This window comes from Ursus arctos, unplaced genomic scaffold, assembly GCF_023065955.2.
Source record: "Ursus arctos isolate Adak ecotype North America unplaced genomic scaffold, UrsArc2.0 scaffold_15, whole genome shotgun sequence".
In the NCBI taxonomy this organism is placed as follows: Eukaryota; Metazoa; Chordata; class Mammalia; order Carnivora; family Ursidae; genus Ursus; species Ursus arctos.
Window position 1 is genome coordinate 26386387 of NW_026622819.1, and position 22204 is coordinate 26408590.

Consider the following 22204-nt stretch of genomic DNA (forward strand, 5'->3'; position numbering starts at 1 on the left):
GACAGGAAATTTAGGTTAGCGGCTTAGCCACAATTGTGATCACCTTAATAAATGTGTCCCTTTTGTTAATACATTTATTATGGGTAGAATAGATGGCCAGGCAGTCGATTTCTCTCTCTCTCGCTGTGGGAAAATAGAAATAACATCAATCCTTACCATTTTAACCATTTTAAAGTACACATTTCATTGATGTTAAGTACATTCCCAGTGTTGCAGGACCATCATCATTTAGTTTCAGAAATTTTTCATCATCCCAAAAGGAAACCTTGGACTCCCTAAGCAGTAACCCTCCTCAGCCTACCTCCCCTCCCCCTGGCAACCACTAATCTGCTTTCTGTCTCTGTGAATTTGCCTACTCTGGGTATTTAATATAAATGGAATCATACTATCAGGCCCCATGTCTGTGGGTTTTGCTTTTTTTTCCCACCGAGTGTAAGGTTTTTAAAGTTCATCTTTGCCTTAGCACGAATCAGTTCATCATTCTGTTATCTTTTAATGGCAGAAATGGGTACAACACTCACACCAAAATCACCCCCTCCATTTTGCTGAGGGTAAAAGCAAGGCTCACAGAATCTAGCTCTCCCTGAATTAACTCCAGAACCAATTCTACCCTTGCCTTTGTACATACAAGTCTTTTTTTTTTCTTTTTCTTTTTTTTTTTTGCTTTGATGACTTGTGTGTAGAAAGAGGAACTATTAAAAAAAGGAAGAGAAGGTCATTTTTTTCAGTGGAAGATTTTTCATAAATAATCATCTGTTAACATTTAATTTTTCTGCTTGGAATATTCTTTTTGATGATTAAAGTTATTAAGTGGTAACTGTAAGAGTTGAATTGTCAGAGGCACCGTGGAGTTCAATCTATCTGGCTTCATAGTTCTGTTCAAACCTAGTGGTTTGGTATTCAGAATGAGAGGGTGCTGTGGGGTTGGACACCATGCCTCCTGCCCATTTGGTATCATGGAATCATGCAAGGCCCAGAGGTCTGTTGTAACAGGAGGCCCAAGCAGTGTTGTCCCCTTGGCTTCTGTCCTCTCCCCTCTGGAGGTCTGCACTCCATACTTGGGTCAGTACCATCCGGGCATTCCTGCCCGAGTGTACCTACGTCTCGCTCACGTTTGAAGATTTTTCTCAAGCTGTGGAAACTTTTCCTTTGTCCTGTCCTGTTGTCTCTACATGCAGTGGTTGGGTAGCGTGCACACTAGTGACTTCCTCGGAGCCGTTCTGAGTCCATGACAGAGCCATGCAGTGATTCCCTTCGCCAGGGCTCGTGGCTGCACCGGCCCCGTGGAGCTCGCAGGCCCAGCATTTGTTTGTGGACGTGTACTGAGTGGTTGGCAGTTGTCTCGAAAGGGTAAGGCCAGATCGCACACTTGGTTAGGTCCTTGCCTCATTCTCTGCGTCCTTGTTTGGGTATCCTCTTTGACTTATCCACCTCCCTGTCCAGTTAGGCTGGAGGCCTCTTTTCCAGCACGCTTTTGTAATAACCCATTTTATAATTCTGTTCAGTAATGTGCAACGTTTCCCTCTTGCCTGACAACGTACAGTCCCGATTTGGGCTCTCCGGCCCTCCCACTGCCCTGCCATTACTGCACTGAATGTTCTCTTGCCCTTGCCTTCTCCTGGAGGTGGGGTTGTTGGCTCCTTGCCTTCCCCTCATGTTTGCCCAGGTTCGATGTCCAGTCCAGAAAGCCTCTTCTCTGATGTTCTCAGTCCTTTTAAAATTTTTCTTCTCTCGATACTGGAATCTTGATTTACGACTTGACATAATTGATTGTATTGAAAGAACAACAACAGAAAAGTCCCTACAGCTTAAAAAAACCTTTCGTTTTCTGAAAGACTTGAATCCCTTATAACACAGCAAGCTCCCTGAAGACAAGGATCACGTGATTTTTGTTGAGGTGGTGGGGTCTCCCTAAGTTCCAGGCATAGAAGAAGCATTCAGTCTGTATTTGCGGACGTGCCTTTTCAGCATGATCCTTATGGAGAAAACACTCTTTGTTAGTGATATCTCTTGGGTAAATTAATTAGGAGTGGATTAACTTGGGTTTCAAGAGGTGAGATTTCCTGGTGAAATCACAACCTGACACTTCTCCCCGCTTCCAGTGCAATATAAAGAGAGAAAAACTCAGCCTTTCCTACCTAGATAACCAGATGACCCAGAAAAATCCCAAGCATGAGGTGGCAAAGGCCGCCATCATGGTGGACATTCTCCAGAAGCCTCCATAACCCAAGGTCAATAACCACGAGGATGGTTCGGTAATTCTTCAGACTTTCAGTTTCTGCCACATTTCCTTTAGGGAAAGATAAGAAACTTTGTCTGAAAATTTTCTGCCTCTAATACTGAACAGAAAGGGGTTAAAAAAATTGAAAGCAATTGAATGACTGGAATTCATTTAGGAACAAGTAAAAGAAGGAGTGCTGTCTGGGGTCAAAAGAGAACAAAATAGAGCAAGGCAGAGAATTATAGCTGCAGCCTGTGTTTATGGGGTCAGGCTTGGCTTCCCTCGACCCATCTGTTCTCTTTCCATGGTGGAGGTGAGGATGTGGGAGGATATCATTGCCCTAAAACCTCTTACCATAGAACAGTCTAATTGCTTCAAGATGCTTTCCCCTACATTTAGATGTGATTTAATTAAAGTTATGTATGTTTGCCTTAGGAATAACCAGACTAAATAAAATCACTGCTGGGACTATAGTATTTGAAGAACTACCACCCAGGCATGTGTGAATAGACATTATATATATGTGGTGTGCATACATCGTCCACATTTCAGAAACCTGATCTTTTTGTTTTGAAAGCAAAAACTTGTATTTTTAGATGACTCCATGGAGCTTAAATATAAAATAGGGGGAGGTAGTCTTTGAATTCTGCAAATCAGTACAGAAAGGGCTTTTCTGTCTGGTGGCTGGTTGCACACTTTTCCTGTTTTCTCAGAGTAGGAATATAGCAGTTCCGTCTTAGAAATCAGGCCGTGCAGTCTGGGCTGCTCTCTCCAGATCTCGCGGAGGGCTGCCAAACTAATTTGCTTACAGCTGTGACATACTTGTGTGTGACCACAGCCTCCTTCCCTGGGGAATGACCTTCCAGGCACAATCACCCTACGTCTTTCAGAAAACCTATTGGTATCTGACAGGGGGATAAACTGAAGGATTTAATTGCTCGATTGCACATCCACTTTGCTTTCGGTCACATAGATTTTTGAAGGTGATAAAACTTCTGTTCCTACCTTGCAACGGTGCCCAAATGTTTGTTCAATTAATCTACCAGTTGGGAGGTACTCCCTTACCTGCATGTAAAATGTTCGAAACCCTGGGGCGCCTGGGCAGCGCAGTCGTTAAGCGTCTGCCTTCGGCTCAGGGTGTGACCCCAGCGTTCTGGGATCAAGCCCCACATCAGGCTCCTCCGCTGGAAGCCTGCTTCTTCCTCTCCCAATCCCCTGCTTGTGTTCCCTCTCTCGCTGGCTGTCTCTGCCAAATAAATAAATAAAATCTTTAAAAAAAAAAATGTTCCAAACCCTTGTAAGCATATACAAAAGGAGGAGGACATATGGCCTTAGCCACAAAATGCATAGCATCTGGCCGAAAAGACAAGACCGGGGAAAGCACTGGAGGATGGTTAAGTGCCGAACTATGAAGTACTGTGAGGGGTTCAAGCTGGGGAGAGATGGTGTATCAGGGGAGTGGCCAACAAATGCTTCCTGCCTGAGGTGTGATGTCAGGTGGTCTTGAAAAGTGGATGGGGCGGATTGGGCAAGAAGGACAGTGTAGGTGTTGATCATAGCACGAGTTGAGCCTATCCCAAATTGAAAAGAAAAGCAAAGACACCACAGTTACGGTTTTTTTCCCTTCTCCAGGAGCTTATCATTGGAGTTCCTGGTTAGTGGTTCTCAACCTCAGTCCCACTAGAATCACCTGGACAGCTTTGAAAATGCTGGTGTCATCCTCAGAGACACCTGTGTAATTGGTGCGGGGTTCAGTAGGTGTGGGGTTTTTTAAAGCACCCAGGTGACTTGAATGGCTGGCTAAACTGAGAACCCCTGTATTTGACATTTCACAGTAGACCACAGGTTCCTTAGCCCCCAGCTTCCCCGACAGGCTTTACCCAGTGATGGGTTCCTGGTGGGCTGAGGAAGGCCCAGGGAGCCATGGTGATTCTCCCCACCCCCCCAGCATGCACACTTGTACGTATATGTATGCATAATGCTTGTGCACAAAATAAAATGGCAAATTGGGGCTTCAGGTAAATTACGTTAAAGTAACATAAGATACTGGGTTTTTTATTTATTTATTTTTTTATCTTTTTTTTTTTTTTTCAAGATTTTATTTATTTATTTGACAGAGAGAGACAGCCAGCGAGAGAGGGAACACAAGCAGGGGGAGTGGGAGAGGAAGAAGCAGGCTCCCAGCATAGGAGCCTGATGTGGGGCTCAATCCCAGGACCCTGGGATCAGGCCCTGAGCCGAAGGCAGACACTTAACAACTGAGCCGCCCAGGCACCCCGACACCAGGTTTTTAAGGAGAAATAGTGCTGTGTGTTACAGCTGAGCAGATCTTATTGCAAAACCGTGCTTTAGAGGGAAGGCTTGAAACCACAGCAGTGCAAACTGATGCGAATAGATTGGAAAATTAAGAACTACGTTGATAAGGGCGCCTGGCTGGCTCAGTTGTTAGAGCAATATGACTCTTCATGTCAGGGTTTTGAGGTCGAGCCCCATATTGGGTGTAGAGATTGCTTGAAAATCTTTTTTAAAAACCCAACATTGATCAAGTCTGGGTGGGATCACAGGATTTTTCAGTTTAAAACTTTTCAAAGCTGGGTTATGGCTGTTGAGAAGGAGGGACTTCAGACATGCAAATGGGTCATTGTGGCTCAAGGTTGAGGCAGTCTGGCTTTACCCTTCCCTCCAGTTCTCTGGCCATGTCCTCCTTCAGCTGGACCAACCCCCACGCGCAGATGTCAGGAGAGCCTGGGAAATGTGGTTCTGTGTGGTCGAGAGCAGAGCAGTGGGCATGGATCGCAGCGTGTGCAGTGATCTTGCCCATCCTAAGCCCAAGAGAGAGGAGGGAGGAGGGAGAAGGGAGGAGGGAGGAGGGCACCTGCAGCGGGAGGTTCTCACGCCCACGGCAGCCAGGCCGCTTACAGGTTGAGGCCTGTAAGATCACTTAGCATGTGCCCGTCCTTGAAAAACACTTGTGCTTTCTCACCGGGGGCCCCGAAATTTACACCTTCCAAAATTCCACTGCCACCACTCGTCCACCAAGTCTTGGTTCCATCCAAGGCCCAGTTTTACGAAGCCTTTCCTAATTTCCAAAGTGGCCGAGCTTGCTCTCGCGGTTACCTCTCTCAAACCTCCAGGGATTTAATGGGTCTTGGTTACCTATGTACTTATCATATCCCTGTTATTAGACTATCAGTGTTAGAGCCCAGTCTTACCCAATTAATAAGAAAGGAGTTGCTATTAATCATGTTAATATTGCGTGTCCCACCACCGGGCTAGGGGCTTTTATGTGTGTCTTTCATTCAACAAACAGTTCATTCCTTCACACATTTTAAAGACCATGTCAAAAAATTAAAAAAAAATTTTTAATTTTAAAAAATAAAGACCATGTCAGTTTCCCATAGGTTTTTCTCCTATGATGCTCTCAGTCACCCAGGAGTAATTTATGAGCAGACAGTGTGGGTCAGAAAGCTTCGGGAATTAGTGCACATCACCCCCATTCTAGGCTCTAGGTTCTAAAGTCTGGGGATCTTTCATGAATGCAAAAGACATATCAGTGTCCTAATGGAGATTTCATAAAGCCCAAGTGCTATTTCCAGACCACATTTATGAAACCAATCCTGAAGGAAAAGAGTCAACGCTCAGCTTAAATGTCATGGAGTTTCTTAGCTCTGAGTATGTGGTCTTTCATCTCAGCATTCCTCGCCCCCCTCCATCCCGGTCCCCAGGAGAGCTCTGTCCCCAGAGCCACACTGCTGATTCCATTCACACTTGTAGGCACTTAAAGGACAGTAATCCTGTTTTTACACGCTTTATTTTCTTTATGTCAATCATCTTTTATTATATCTATCCAAAACATTTAGCGGGAGAAGGCAGCCGGTGTTGGCCTTCCTCAGACTTTCCGCCACATCAGTTGCTAACAGAAGCAGTGAGCAGGTCCCTGTGGGAGCTGCTTCTGAAATGGCTGAGAGCTGCGTGGCCACCGCATTCCTCTGCCTGCGGGGATTTGTCTCTGGGCCCGTAGAGTTGATCCCTGGGATCGAGCAGAATCCCGGTTTTCAAGGCTTTTATAACTAGACGCTGTTAGACAGTCCTGCCTTCCTAACCCTCAGATTGTGATCTGAAATGGGAATCCAGATCTTGTAGGATTAAGGAGTATCCCACCGTAGTACCTAGTGTGAGTTAAGCCTCGTTTGATCCTATGGACCAGATGAGTAAACTGAGGCCAACGAATTTGAGTCCGTGTGTTGTGTCATCACTTGGGGATGGCAGAGTGGAGACCCAAACCAAAGAATGCTGACTTTGAGTTCATACTTCTTCCTATCATGCAACCGCCCTAAAAATGGAATACGTATCAGAATCACCTGGGAGGGGGTGGTTAAAACGCATGGCTGCCTCCACCCCAGAGTCTGGACAGGATCTCAAGAATTTGTATTTCTAACGAATACATCTGGGTGATGCCGATGCTGCTGTCCCGCGGACCATGCTTTGAGAATCACAGTACGATATGATGTTGGGAGGCAAAATCAAGCTTCTAATAACATAAGTTTTAAGAACTCACAACCTGAGAAAGACATGGTCATGCCAGTTTGTATGTGTGCCTTGGTTTAAGGAAATGCCGAAACTTCAGACTGGAAAAGCAAATTCAAAACTAAAGATTTGCATTATCAAAAAAAAAAAAAAAATCACGTCTTCGTGCCAGGAAAATTGCAGTAGGCAAGACAAAGTCTCTGCCCTCGTGGCAAGTACGGCCAACGGCGGCAGATAACAAATGCTTCCTTAATGTGATATCAGGTGCACTGAAGAGAATGAAGAGGCCATGTTGAATAAACTTGGAAAAGAAGGGCCTCTCTGAGCAGACCCCTTCATTGGAGCGGATTGCTGAATGGAATGAGAGGATGAGCCATGCACTTTCCTGGAACTGTTGTCCTGGGGGAGGGAACAGCAAGGCAAAGGCCCTGAGTTGGAAGAGGGCTTAATGTGCCCAGTGAACAGGGAGAGAGCTGCAAGGTGAGGTCAAAATGGAAGCCAGGCCTCCTCAGGGAAAGCCTGATGGGTCAGGGGATGGACTTGGGATGAAATCCTAATTCCGAATACTTAGCTTTCTTGATTTAATATGATTTAGGATCCTTTCTTCCCCCTCCAGAAATAGGTCTCACCGAAAGAATGCAATTAAAGAACAGGCGATTTTAGGTGTTTGGGAGATGCTGCTGCTCTCTAGGATGATGGAAAGCTGGTTATTATTACCATGAAGGATATCCGAACCTCATTGACCATAGCGACCCCTCTCTGGGAAATAAAGTGTTTTAAAAGGAAAGAAGGAGATGTGGATTTATTCGGGAGAAACTGCTCTTCAAGCCAGGGCAGTGAATTCAAGTCCTGCTCTGTTACGTATTTACTAACCTCTCTGAGCCTCAGTGTCTTCATCTGTGAATCGAGGACGTGGGATCAGCCTATCCTTCTGGAACCTTCTAACACTCTGGGACTCTGGGTGTGGCTAGTGCTGGTAAGGTTTGCTGTGTGATCATTTCTTTGTGTGGGCATGATGATTTGCTTGATTTGAGGAGGGAAAGTTGGTTGCAGAGGCAGTGGGAGGAATTGGAGGTCTGATTGAGGTGGCCAGCCTGTTGCATTCTTGACCTGAGTCTGCCAGCCCCTTCGGGATCGGGAGCTGGGGTTGTAGTGAAGGGCAGCAGTTGGGTTTGAAAGAAGTTTTCTATGAATGAATACGCTGGAAAAAAATCAGAGTCTTTCTAAAAGGAGGCTTGTGAGTTTGTATTTCCTCCAAATATATGTTTCAGCTGGCAGTCAGAAACCAGAAGAATTGTTTATTACTCTGGAAGATAGAAGGAACTTTCCAGGCCATCACTCATGGGCTTCGGAATAGCAACAGCTCAAATCCCCTTCGGGTTAAGAGCCTTGAGAAATATTCCAGCCTTGTTCCGAGGCATTTATTTCGGGAAGGTTTGCACAACTCGCTGAGTGCTTTTGTAGGAAGCGGAACCTCTGTCGCAGGCCGTGTTTGCTTCAGCGCTGCGATCGCATTCCCAGCCGTTGGAGAGCCCTCACAACCCGGATCTGCCCCAGTGAGGAGCCTGTGTTTGCTTTTTTGGCCAAATACTTCCATTTTTTTAAATTTCAGCTTGGTTTTTTAAAGAGCTCCACAGCCGACAAGTTGTAGTGTTTCACAGTTTGCGAGTGATTTAACAACTTGCGCTCTCTCAGCATAGTGATGAAGGGCTGGCCGTGCAGGCGGAGTGCCTCGGTTAGGTCCCCTGCTTGGTAGTTCTGGGGCTCGGGGTGAGTTACTGAACTCCTCTGCGCCTCCGTTTACGTCCTTCTCTGGAAAATGGGGATGATAATAGTTATCCCTCCCCTAGGCCGGTTGGGGGATGTAATGAGTTAAAGCAGAACTCGTTGTGGAGGGCAGGGGTGCCCCAGGGAGAGAGAAAGAGAGATTGGGAGTCACAAAACTCTTAAGCGCAGAAACCTTGGGAACTTTCCAAGTGACAAAAGCAGAGAAATTCCTAATATCAATAAGCGGCAAAGGGATCAAAGTGGTATTATGTAAATCTTCAGGCTGCTCTGTTTGTCCTCTTTTCAGTTACTTCTCTGTGCAAGGGCGCAGCTGAGTTTTAGAAGCAAAGCTAAACATTCCCTATTATAATGAAACTTAAAAGAGCGTAGGTTCCTTTTTTTTTTTTTTTTTTTTTTTGTGGAACATACCCACGAGTTTGTTTTTAAGGCTGAGGGGATCATGTCTTCACAAGAACTTTGAAGCAATGGGCGCCTTGGTAAAAATGATGGTGTGAGGTTCTTAACTTGTCCTCTTAGAGCAGGGGTTCTCCAACTTGAATGTGCACGGGAATCAGCTGGCAAGTTGTAAAACAGAGCTTTGGATTCAGGAGATGTGGGGTGGGGACTGAGAGCTGCATTTCTCATGAGCTTCTGGTCCATGGACCACTCTGAGTAGCCCAGATATCGGCTCTCGAAGACCCCACTTCAGCTACACTAGAATCTGGAGAGCCTACCCTGTCTATCCCTGGGCAGTGACGAGTGCCCCTGTCCCTGGGCCAGGGGACAGAGGAGCGGGTGGAAGATTTTTATACCCTTCCGTCTTCCACTGAATTCTTGACTGGTCTGAAGAGAGAAGCCAACAAAATCTCTCAGATTCGTTGCTATGTAGACTCTTGAATGACATTTCCTGTCTTCAAAGGGAAAGGCCACGCTTTTTTAATGAGGAGTAAAAGCCCACATGGGAGACAAAGCCAAAGGATATTCCGAATTTGTTTTGCATTCACTCTTTTATATTCCTCTAAGGGGAAATTTCAGCTGATAATTAGCTGAAATAACTACTTCAAAGGGTTCATTAAGAAAGACTTAAACGTTGCTTCTCTGGAAAATTTAGGTTGTAATTAAATTCTCATCTCTTAAATTAAAATTCACCAGGCAATAGCAAGTCTTGGCTAGAATGTGGCAAGATTGGAGCCCTCGTGTGTTGTCGCTGGCATTGTGAAATGGTGCTGCTGCTTGAGAAACTAGCTCAGCGGCAGCTCAGAGAGTTCAGTGTGGGTGCCACTGGCCCAGCAGTTCCCCTCCTAGGTGTGTATACTCACTAGCATTAAAGACTAGTGTCCACACAAACACTTGCACTGGAATGCTTTAGCAGCATGATTCATAGTAACTGAAAAGTAGAAACAACCCAATGTCCATAACCAACAAATCGATAAAGAAAATGTGACCTATCCGTACAATGGAATATTTTTAATGAAGGAATGAAGTATGGATACATGCTACAGCATGGATGAACCTTGAAAACGTGCCAAATGAAAGAAGCCAGACATAAAAGACCACATATTGTATATGATTCTATGTTTATGAAATGTCCAGAATGGGCAGATCCATAGAGGCAGAAAGTAGGTTAGTGATTGCCAGGCTGGGGAAGACATGGGAATAGGAAGTGATTCCTAATGGACATGTGGATTTTTTAGGGCAGTGAAAATGTTCTGGAATTAGATAGTGATGTTAGTTGCACAAATTTGTGAATATACTGAAAACAGTTGAATTGTACGTTCAAAAATGGTGAATTTTATGGTATATGAATTACATCTCAATAAAAAGATTAAAATCTCATTTTTCTCACTTTTTAACTTGCTTTAATAGAATTATATTTTAGCATTATACATTTGTTTTTAATGATTTATCAGAGTTTCTCAACCTGAGCACTATTGACATTTTGACATATTGACATTATTGACATTTTGGACTAGATAATTACCGTGGGGAGCTGTCCTGTGCATTGTAGGGTGTTCAACAGCATCTCTGGCCTTCACACATTAGATGCCAGTAGAATATGCCCACCACCCACCACCCACCCCATGAATAATCAAAACTGTCTCCAGACATTTCCAAATCTCCCTTCAGTAGGGCAAAATCACCCCTAGTTAAGAACCACTGGTTTATCTTTAGACTTCCTACTGAAAGCCAAGATCCATGAGCCACGTGTTTCTCAGTGCTTAGAACAGTGTCTGGCACGTAAATACCCTGGTATCATAGTATAAATATATGAGTGAATTGATATATTTAGCTATAGCAGTACTTATAAAAATATGCAACTATGGAAATATGAAAATTATCCCATACTTGGGTTAGCTCCAATGCCTGAGAACACTGTCAAGACTGCTTTGGGGTTGGGGCGCCTGGGTGGCTCAGTCGGTTAAGCGTCTGCCTTTGGCTCAGGTCATGATCCCAGGGTCCTGGGATCGAACCCCATGTCGTCTCTCTGCTATCCTACTTCTCCTGTCTCTCTGCCTGCTGCTCCCGCTGCTTGTGCTCTCTCTCTTTCTCTGTCAAACGAATGAGTAAAATCTCAAAAAGAAAAAAAAAAAGACTGTTTTGGGGTGAGGGGGTAGTGTTAATCAACATACACTCTTTTCTTCCCCCACCTCACCCAGATCTGCAAACTCTTTACAGGTGTTTTTCTTTACCAGCCATCCAGGATACAGGATATTAGAGGCACCAACCATACTCTTCATTAGTTATGTGCTGACTGGGGGCACCATCTGCTCCCTAAGCATTCGGTAACCTCTAGATGCCCACCTGCAATCCAGACAGGGTAGCCCCCAACCCACCAGTCACCTGGATGGCCACCACCCAGGACGCCTACATTTATCAGTCACTGCATAAGAAAAGAAACCTGCTCACTGTCATTTACAAATCCAAGTCCTGCCAGTGGCTAACCATGTTTTTCCACCCAACCGAACCCAACTTCCCACTTGAGTATCTTATTAAAAGTTGGCCCTGCTTTTTGTTCTCATTCAGAGGCTAAATGCTAATGACTCACGGCTGCCAAATCCTGCTTTGAGGATTATCACTTCCGTGAAAGGTGCCAGAATGTTAGCAGCTCAAGTGTGAGACAAAGCTAGGCTTGGATGGCTTTTTTTGTCGTCTACAACTTTGTTCCCCCGAGTTTCCATTCAGTGGAGTGCACATCGGTTTTATTCCTTCCCTTTCCTTCTTCATTTCCTAAGCAGCGGTGGTTCTGATTTAACTCCTACTAGCCTGTCTTTTCTGAACATTGAAACAAATCCTTTTATCAAGCAACACATCCTGGACTCTTCAGCCTTGCCTCCAGTTGGTGAGGCTATAACAATTGGTGGCTTTTTGGGGGGTGGGGGACATTTACCATGTGCTTCACATTTTGCCAAGTGCTCTTATATGTAAGTCATTTATTCCTCACAGCACATTTTACAGATGTGGAAACCGAGATGCGGAGACCTCTTGCCCAAGATCACACACTAATAAATGGCAAAACGCAGATTGAAACCTACTCAGTCTGAGCCCTTAAATATTACATGTCTTATCTCCCCAATATCATTTTCTTGTTATACTTTCTCATCTGACTACTACATCTGTCATTCTTCTAAGTTTTAGTAAAGCTATGATGTTAGACGTTTTGTTTAATTTTCAAAATCATGACTATTAGGAATTTCTGAAGTTAAAACCTTAAAATGACTGGTTGTCCAAATTAAATACACAATAGCAACAATGTCCTTTTCCCATCTTACCCTTGTGTATTATGGCATTTACTCCACTCCTGATTAAGAACTTCTTTCTAGGCACAGGGATGAGAGAAAGAAGACAGGGCTCTATCTTCCAGCCACTTTCTCTCTAAGGAGGATTAACACAATGACACAGCTCTTTTTGTCGGTAATTGGTTGCTGTTGGAGCGTAAAGCAACTAGTTCTTAGTGCTACCCTACATAAGAGATGGGTTGTTGGGGAGTTGCGGAAAAAGTCATGTCATTGTCTGATCTGTGCCTTATTTCTTTTGCATTTGTACAGCTTGCATAAAAACAAGGCAAAGCTTAGGGCACCTAGCTAGCTTCATCGGTAGAGCATGTGACTCTTGATCTTGGTGAAGGTCAGGAGTTCAAGCCCCGTGTTGGGCATGGAGATTACTAATAAAAATTAAAAAAAAAAAAAAAAAGCTAAATCAGTACCCTGACCATTTTAGTTTTCTTTAATGTGGTAATTGTTTTAGCAAACTCACATTATAGACCTTATGTCCCAAGTTAGGTAGTAAAATGATTTTCTGACAAATTCTATGGCAATGACACATTAGATAAAAGATAGTTTATTTTAAGGAGTTAATCAGAATGGTCAATAGATACCAAAATAACTACATGTCTTGATGGTTCTATTTCCCCTTTCTAAATCTAGCCCACAGATTATAGTGTAGTATTGAGTAGTATATATAGTTCGGATATATTGTATGGAGTACTATATAGTACATGTATACCAAGAGAGTATAGACTATAGCATATGGTATCGTACATTTTACTAAACCTTCTTTTACTTCCAGTTCACTGCCGAAGAACCTTGTTATTCCACTGGATATGTTAATGAACTCATAAAGGCTTTCCCAATTTGAGAACCTAGTTGTAGCCATTTTCAACTATATGTGCTTGTATGTGTTGTGGATAGGGTATTGGTGATTCTCTCAAGACCAAATCCAGGCTAAAATCTGAATTTTAGCATTTCTTAATTGCACAGTGGGGTATTCTAGACTGCATGTGGCTTTCATCTCAGTCCGTTGTTTTTCCAGTCCTTTGAGAGGTGTATTCTTGAGCCTTTTAAACTGATTTCTGCTTTGGCCTAACATTATATCTGAAAACTCTTTTGAAGTCCCATATCATATTCTGTATAATTAAAGTGATTTGGCATATTCTCCCCTCAAAGCATTTTAGCCCAAATGCTTAAATATCTTAAGTAGTTAATTACATGTGGGGTGAAACATTTTTTTAAAAGCCCGAATTTGCCCTTGTAAATATTTAATCAAATAATACCCAGAGGAACCTAGCAGTTCGTCCCGTGGGTGATCACACACAGAATACCCTGGTGGCACCGGTGTCATCCAAGTTCCCAGTAGGAAACAGCACCCTCAGATAGGATCACTGATGACCCTTTAAGAAAGGAACTATTTACAAATTTGTGGTCAGGATCAAACCAGCAGGGTTGGGAAAGGAGCCCTGGGCCTGTAACAGTGGGAATCTGTTTCAACATTCTCTCCTCTCCTTTGTGCCCCCGCCTGCCCCAACCTGAAGGGGTGAAACCTAGAGAGACCTGCAGCTGTAGCTTTGGGGCAGCTGGCCCCCAGAGCTGTGAACTTCATAGAGGAAGTAGAGGAAGACTGTGACAGCCAGTGGTGGCCTGACAGGGAGGGAGTAGGGGAGATAATGCCCTGAACTCTCTCTTCTCATCCTCCTATCTCTTGTAAGTGCCTCCCATTAGTGGAACTCAACCAGAAGCCAGAGGATAAGGCAGCCCGTTGGGTGCAGTCCATAAAAGGTCTGCTTCCGGGGCCGCTGACCCAGGGGAGAAAGGTGGAAGGCAAATCCGGAGGGGCCGACAGATGCTGCACAGCGTTAGTAAATATTCCCTAAGAACAAAGTGACATGTCATGTTTCTTGACTTCGCTTGCATTTCCTGGAAATACATACTAAGGATGATGATGCATAGTGGAATTCCTTGTCTGTCTGGAAAAATGAATTAGAAACTTCTGGCTAAAATGATCAATTCTTCCCTTTTCTGCTTTTCATGCTCGTCCCCTTTCTCTAAGAAACACCTTTAAATCGTGATATATTTAATTGAATCACAACAATTAAGGATGATTTTACTAGCTAAAAACATCATGCAGTATAAAATTACAAGCATGGGGGTGGCTACGTGGGTCAGATGGGTAAGCGTCTGCCTTTGGCTTGGGTCATGATCCCAAGGTCCTGGGATTGAGCCCTGCATCGGGCTCTCTGCTCGGCAGGGACCCTGCTTCTCCCTTTCCTTCTACTGCTCCCCCTGATTGTGTTCTCTCGCTCTCTCTGTCAAATAAATAAAATCTTTAAAAAAAAATTACAAACATGAATATCTGTTCTTATATGATCTGCTATTTCTAATTATTTGTACTTTGTTCACTTTGTAAGAGTGGTGAGTGCTGAAATTTTAGGTCAAATATATGAGGATAAAATTGCGAAAGGACTTTCATTATGCTGTTTTCTTATTAGGACACAATATTGTGCAGGAGAAAAGATAGAGAGTTCCCAGAATAGAAGGAAAAGAGTCATTCCCTGATCCAAACTGTAATGAGAGAGGGTAAAACGAAGCCACGCGCGCACACACACACACACACACACACAATTTATTAAAGCGTATGCAGTGAGGCCTTAGTTAACTGGATCCCTCAATAAAATGTATTACAGCCATCAAAGAGGGTTGATTTAGGTTGATAGAAGGGCTTTTATTTTAAAAAGAGATGTCTAAGAAAGTTTCTATCATAGGATTGGATTTTGAGCCCAACTTCATAACACCTCAGTTCTCCTGCCTTGTTACCATTCTTGTTGTTACAATTCTTGTTAACCTTCTAAAGATCCTGAAACCCTCCGTGCATAGAATAGCATGCTGGGTTCGTCAGACTCCGTCTACCAGTGTCCAGTAGTAACTTACAATCATGCTTCCTTATCATGTGTGCCTGCGATTTCACCCCTGGAAATAGTGTGTGCAATCCAGAGACACTCCAAGAAGCCTCCGAGCAGAAAAAATACAAAACACATGCGCTGGGGGGTTTGTAACTAGAAGGGACACATGGAGAGATTTCTGGAGTGCTAGCAGGATATACAATGAGGCATTTTGGGTCTGTGGCCATGTTCTGTGTCCTTACATGAAAATAAAATAGATATATTCCATTTGCGAAAATTGAGCAGGTTTTATAATTGTGATATGTGAAATTTTCTTTACATATGTCGTACTTTAATCAGAAGTTATATATCTATACACATGTATAGATATATTTGTGTGTGTGTGTGTGTGTGTCACTCTAATGACTAATTCTGGTACTTTTATCTTTAGCATAGGATAGGGCTCGTCCAGATAGTTTTGATTTAGTTCTCCCCTGGTCGTAGGAGATAACAGAGTGAACATCTTAGAAGCAAACACACAGGCATTAGGAAGATAAATATCAATGAATATTAGGACTTAATAATCTGGGGCATTTAGATTGATAGTCTTGAAGGCAGAGATCAATAATCGAGGCTCTTAGTGGTGACTTCCTGTCCTCAAGGGCAATTAAATTATGTAACATACACTGTTACTAATGCTGAAAAATGTTAGAAACCTTCCAGCCAGATCAGTTAAAAGAAACTCTCTGCTGCTTAAAGGTGAACTTCACGTACTGTAAATTAGGTTAGCCCAACCATGCTGAAAGCAGGGGTATTACTGTACTGCCTTTTAGGGAGGTTCTTTTGGTTGAGTTGTATTTAACCAAGAATTCCATTTAAACAAGTTACCACATTCCCAGTTCAGTCCATGGGATCAAGGTCTGACCGTGCTGTGGAATCACCCACAAGGTCGATTTGGCTGTGAGGCAACACGACGCATACGTTGCTGCACGTGTGCAGAAATAGTTGGTGTGATTCGAGCCAATTCAGTGAAAATCAGAGAAGGTTGTTACAGCTGGAGGAAGCATCAGATCGCGTCCGATGCCATCCCCACACTTTACAATGAAGGAAATTGAGGCTCGGAGAGTTAAGTTGACTTCCCAAAGATACATAGCTAAGGTGCGGCTGGTTTGCAGCCAGACCTGATGTGTCCTCCTTTGCTGATCTGTCCACCTTCACTCAGCCTCATGCTTCAGAGCAGAGGTGTGGGGTCAAGATGACTGGGGTTTGAAATGGTGTAGGTCTTGGATTTGCTATGTGGGTGTGACCCTGGGCCCCAGTGGTAGGTCCTGTCCTGTGAAAAAATACAACCTGGGTGTTAACTCAGGTAAGATGCCACATGGCAAGTATCCTGAGAAAGTAACTCCCAAAGTAGAACTGAGGCAAGAGAAGACGTGGAAGGCTCATTAACCTCCCTCTGTAGGAAGGAGACCTTCCCAAGGTTTTGAGCCTTCTCAGCCTCTGGGCCCGAGTGCCCGGTGGCACTGTGCATTACTTCTGCCTGTAGAAGCGCCCTTCACCCTTGGCATCCCCAGGGATGATCGGTATGGCATTTGGATGTTACCCCTTCATTTAATGGCAAGTCTATACATGCCAGCATTGTTTGAACTCCCAAATGCCAGTGAATACTGGAGCCTGTGGGCTTTCCTTACTGCTGTTTGCAGCTGACTGGGTATAGACACCTGCCATCTAATGGCGACAGTGATAGGACTCACCTCCAAAGGCTACTATGAAATGAAAAGAGACGACATATAAAAGTGAGAAGAAGGACGGTTGGCACACACAAACCACTAACAAAAGTTGTGTACAACTACCATTATTCAGCTACAACACAACAGTGGATTTGACACTGATGTTGTCTAAGAACCATGACTGTTGATTGACTTAGGTTTCTCTTTACAGAGTAGGTTACTTTGAAATAATGGCTTTGGTGAAAGCACTAGACAACAGAAAAAAGTTGACAAATTACTTATTATTTAGGAATTGAATCTAATTTGGACTCTCTTGTTTCTTAGAGATGAATGATGTCGTTGAAGTTATCTCTTTCAAGCCTGGTCTTTTGGTTGGAAAACCTAAGATTTAGCTCCTGCTCCGTTACTTAATAAAAAGTGTGAATGAGCAAATTATCAGACCGCGTGGAGCCTCAGCTTCCTCATCTTTAAAACGAGGTTGCTAGTAATACTTCCTCACCAGGTGGTTGGGGAGCTCGGTGAGAGAAAGTGTACGTGAAGCGGCGAAAAGCATTGTTGGAGATGAGCTCCAGAGTGGAAATCTTAAGGCGACTGTGTTTACGTCTTTTTCAGCTTTCATCTTGCTGCTACCAAAGGGCACGTGGAATGCCTCAGGGTCATGGTGACACATGGCGTGGACGTGACTGCCCAAGATACTGCCGGTATGTGGTCTTTATCTCTTAAATCAACAGGCCAGCACAAGACTAGGTATCACAAAGGTGAGACCTAGTCACTGTGGAAAATTTCCAATCTGCAGATACACCAAAAGAAGAATCTAGAATCACCGTTAATGACTAGGCTCCGACGTGGTTTCATCATTTGTGCCTTTACAAGTTTTCATCTTGTATGTGGTCAGTCAACTAGAAATTATATGCCTCTGATTCCGTATTTTAAAATATTATTTTCTGTGATTATATGTATGGACCAGGCAACATCTCTTAATTTTTGTTTCTACGAACCATTGTATGAGGTGTTGAAATGCAGTGAGTTGTTTAGGAGCGCATTTTGTCAGTGAGCTGAGGTGAGCTCTGTGGGCAGAAGCCGTGATCTTCCTCTGGACCGGCCGCCCGTGGTTCCCACCCCTTCTTTAGCCTCAGTGCATCTTAGTCACCTGGGAACTGGGAGGAGGGCGGGGGAGGGAGAGAATGGAAGGAAAAGAATAAACAGTATAGACACATACGCCCCCCACACATACAAGATTCCGATTCCTTTGTTGGAAGGTTTCCAGCCAACTGGTATTTTTTATAAAGCTCCCAGGTCATTCTAATGTGAAGTCAGTTGATAGATGACGAACAAGGCAAATGGAGAGAAAAGAAAGCATAGTCCTATTGTTTATGAACGTTGTTCTACAGGAAGGAGCCCCTGGGGTCTCCAGCCTGGGGTTCTGTGCCTGCTGGCCAGACCAAAGCAACTACTGATGGCTTTTCATTTCTCGATTGTACTTCAGAACCTATGGCTTCTAACAGGCTTTTGTTAGTTTTTACTGGAATATGAAATCAGTCTACTTCCATAGTCTTTTTCTAGGCTTTGCATTAATCCATAAAGGATCCCTTTTCTTCCCCCCAACACCCTGGCTTCCTCAGAGTAGTCATCTTGGACGGGGGAGGTCAGTCAGGTATTGTGAGAATGCTGTTAATACTCAAAATATGGTTGGAGAACCTCGTTTCTGAATTATTTTCAAAAAGTCTGTGGCATTATTTTTTTAAATCTCAGTGTTAGGGGATCTTTATTCTTTGAGAAGAGATTTGTGTGTTTTTAGGACAGGCCAAAAGCCACTTGAAGTCAAGTCAGGTAACTGAGGTATCAAACTGGTAGAACCATTTTTGGTCAAAAATAGGGAGTGATTGAAGTGACAAAATACTTTTCCTGAGCAGTACCACAGAAAGCTCCAGAGGAAAAAAAAAAAAAAGAAGAAGAAAAGAAAAAACTTTGAGAAATGTCATTACCAATGGAAGAGTGAATGGTTTCCTTAAGTGACTACCTTAAGGGAAATACTAATTTATGTTGCACTGATTAAAGTCATCCTTAATCCCAAGACCTAGTTATTTTGCTTGTTTTTAAAGTTTACTGTTATTACTTTAAAGTCATGCCACATATAGGCCAGGGCGGTATGATTGGCTAAAGTACCCTTTTTTTTTTTTTAAGATTTTATTTATTTATTGAACAGAGAGAGAGACAGCCAGCGAGAGAGGGAACACAAGCAGGGGGAGTGGGAGAGGAAGAAGCAGGCTCATAGCGGAGGAGCCTGATGCGGGGCTTGACCCCCGGACCTTGGGATCACGCCCTGAGCCGATGGCAGACGTTTAATGACTGAGCCACCCAGGCGCCCCTGGCTAAAGTATCCTCGATGAGAAGTATGTCATCATAGTAGATGGAGTTTTCTAAGAAAGTCTTAATCTAAAGGAATTAGCTTAGAGTGAATAAATTAGAGCTATAATACAGATTTGTTTCATTGCATTCAATGTTAAGAAGTAGATTAGTCAGGGGTGCCTGGGTAGCGTAGTCAGTTAAGCCTAAGCATCTGACTCTTGGTTTCACTCAGGTCGTGATATCAGGGTCATGAGATCAAGCCCCACATCGGGCTCCATGCTCAGTGCAGAGTCTGCTTAATACTCTCTTTCCCTCTCCTTCTGCCTCCCCAACCCGTGCATGTGCTTGCTTGCGTGCTCTCTCTCTCAAATAAAGAAATAAATCTTTAGCCTGAGTGGCTCTCTCACTGGCTGTCTCTCTCTCTCTGTCAAATAAATAAATAAAATCTTTTAAAAAAAAATGAAAAGAAAAGAAATAAATCTTTAAAAAAAGAAATAGATTAGTCAGGAGTCTAATTATTGCTATCATAACCAAATATCTCTTCCCCTCTATTTGTTATAGGGAAAAATATGTTTCTCTAATGCTTCTTGTAGAAAATTAAAGAAATACAGAAAACTATAGAGAAGTTAACCAGCGCTTCTATTTTTTTTTTAAGACCTCATTTATTTATTTGAGAGAGAGAGAGAGACAGAGACAAAGAGTGCAAGCAGGAGGAGGGGCAGGGGAGAGGGAGAGAGTCCTCAAGCAGATTTCCAGCTGAGCACGGAGCTCACTGTGGGGCTCAATCCCAGGACCCTGAGATCATGACCTGAGTCAAAACCATGATCGTGATTACTGCTAGTTCACCTGTAACACCTTTGTTATCCCTAACACACGAGACTTCGGAAAAGGTTTCACGTCTTTATTTATGTTTTTTACAATCGCCAAGCCAACTGCTTTCATTGCACAAATTAGAAAAAGAAAACCTAAAGACTGGTAGAAATTCATGACTTAACGTTTTTGGTTTTGGGGCCTGCCCCCCACCCTTACTTGCCTGTTTGCCAAGCACCACACAGGTGTGTCGTGGTCACGTGGGAAAGCCGGCCGCTGAGCTCACGGTGCCATCTCTGAACTAGACCTACGTTATTTGTCTCGCATCTTTTATTTCGTTTGCTCTGGTTCTTCACTGATGTAAGGATTGGCATTTCTGTCTGTTTCCTTAGAAAGCCCTTCTCCCCAGATAAATAGTAAAATTGACTCCTAGGCTTTTTTTGAGGGTGGGGAGTGGTGGTGCCTGCATTTAGCCTCCTGGGGGATGAGGCAGGATTGAACAGAAGCAGTAACAGAAGATTGAAGAAGACCAAAGACTCCTCTGTTTGTTATCAGTGCTTCCCGGAAGCATTAGCTTTCAGACACCTTTGATTTTGACACAGTGGGACAGGATACCAAAGTAAGAGTGGCTTAAACAGATAGAATGTTCTCTCTCAGTTGAGAGTCCCAAACTGATACGGCAGCTCAGCTCCACCTGTGAGGGACTCAGACGCCTGTTGCTCCACCATCCAGGGTGTGCCTGTGGTCCTAGGAGCCCGAGATGGCTTCCCTGGAATCTGCGTCCCAGCAGCAGCAGCAGCAAGGGGAAGGGCTGGCACAGCCCACGAATGACACACACTTAGATCTCCTTGGACAGAGTGTGATCTGTGGCCCCACTCAGCTTTATGGGAAGCTGGGCATTCTGGGCAGCAATGTGTCCAGGTAAAAATATCAAAGGTTGGGGCGCCTGGGTGGCTCAGTCAGTTAAGCGTCTGCCTTCAGCTCAGGTCATGATCTCAGGATCCTGGGATTGAGCCCCACATCAGGCTCCCTGCTCAGTGGGGAGTCTGCTTCTCCCTCTGCCTCTGCCTGCTGCTCCCCCTGCTTGTACGTGCTCTCTCTCTCTCTCTCTGTCAAATAAATAAATAAAATCTTTAAAAAAAAAATCGAAGGTTTTGTTACACAAGGAGGTAGAGGCAGAGATTGGAGGATAATGTGTGTTTTATATCTCACACCCATATCTTAAATTTTCTCTGATCCCTTTAAACACTTAACTTTCAAAATAAAACGTCTTTTCTCACAGAAGAAGAGAAACTTAGGAGAGTGAGAACTGAGGTATGGAAACATCAGAACGTGTAGTCCTCAGAAGGAAGAATGCTTGGGAACCCTTACTTTTCTCTGGGGTTGACAAGGGCTGGTTGAGTTTTTGTTTTGATTTCCAGGTGGACTTCCATTCCTTTATGCCCCCTAATCCCACTCAACTTTGATACCATGTAAAGACACAAAAGGTAATATCTATCTTAAAACTCAGGCACTTTAGAGAATGGGTCGTTTAAACTATACCTGCGAATGATAGCCAATAAAACATATTTCATATTTTCATTTGGAATAAAGAAAAACGATTGTAGGATTTGTGGGACTTGACTTGCTATTGACTTGCATGAGGGCGGTCAGAAAGGGCGACCATATACAACCACCAGCATAACCCGCCCATGAAAATATTTCAGATGGTATACACACACGCAAAGAAGTCTTTTAATTCCATGTGAAATGCTATACAAATCTATACTGGGGGGGACTAAGGGGTAAATCCATAATTAATAGTAAAAATAGTGGTTGTAAATATGTCTTCTATACTTGGGTCCTCTCCTGGGAATATAACAAGGTAAACGGACCTGTGCTTCAGTGGTGAAAATTTGGTGAAAAGATGAGGATTACTAAGACTAATGATGTTTAAATATATTTAAAATTGTAAATAAGAACCAAATTTATACTTGTATTGTTTAAATACAGTCAGCATTCTGAAACTCTGATTTCTAAGAAAATATTTTAGATCTTACCTAGTTGAGTGTTATTCTCTTTATTTTCCTCAACGTTTCTATATTATCTAAAACTGTGATTTTTCAGACTTTGGCCTTGTTAGCCCTATCTGTATCTTCTGACTTCATT

At 43.5% G+C, this 22204-nt stretch overlaps 1 protein-coding gene across 19 annotated transcripts in view; it reads left to right on the forward strand.

The window, feature by feature from the left end:
- RAI14 (retinoic acid induced 14) overlaps window positions 1-22204 on the forward strand; it is a 143412-nt gene that overhangs the window by 93236 nt on the left and 27972 nt on the right. For all 19 annotated transcript variants that reach the window (XM_026506780.4, XM_048224230.2, XM_048224233.2 and 16 more), the window contains one exon: window positions 17510-17598. In XM_026506780.4, coding sequence (XP_026362565.1) covers window positions 17510-17598 — 89 coding nt within the window. The remainder of the gene's footprint in view (window positions 1-17509; window positions 17599-22204) is intronic.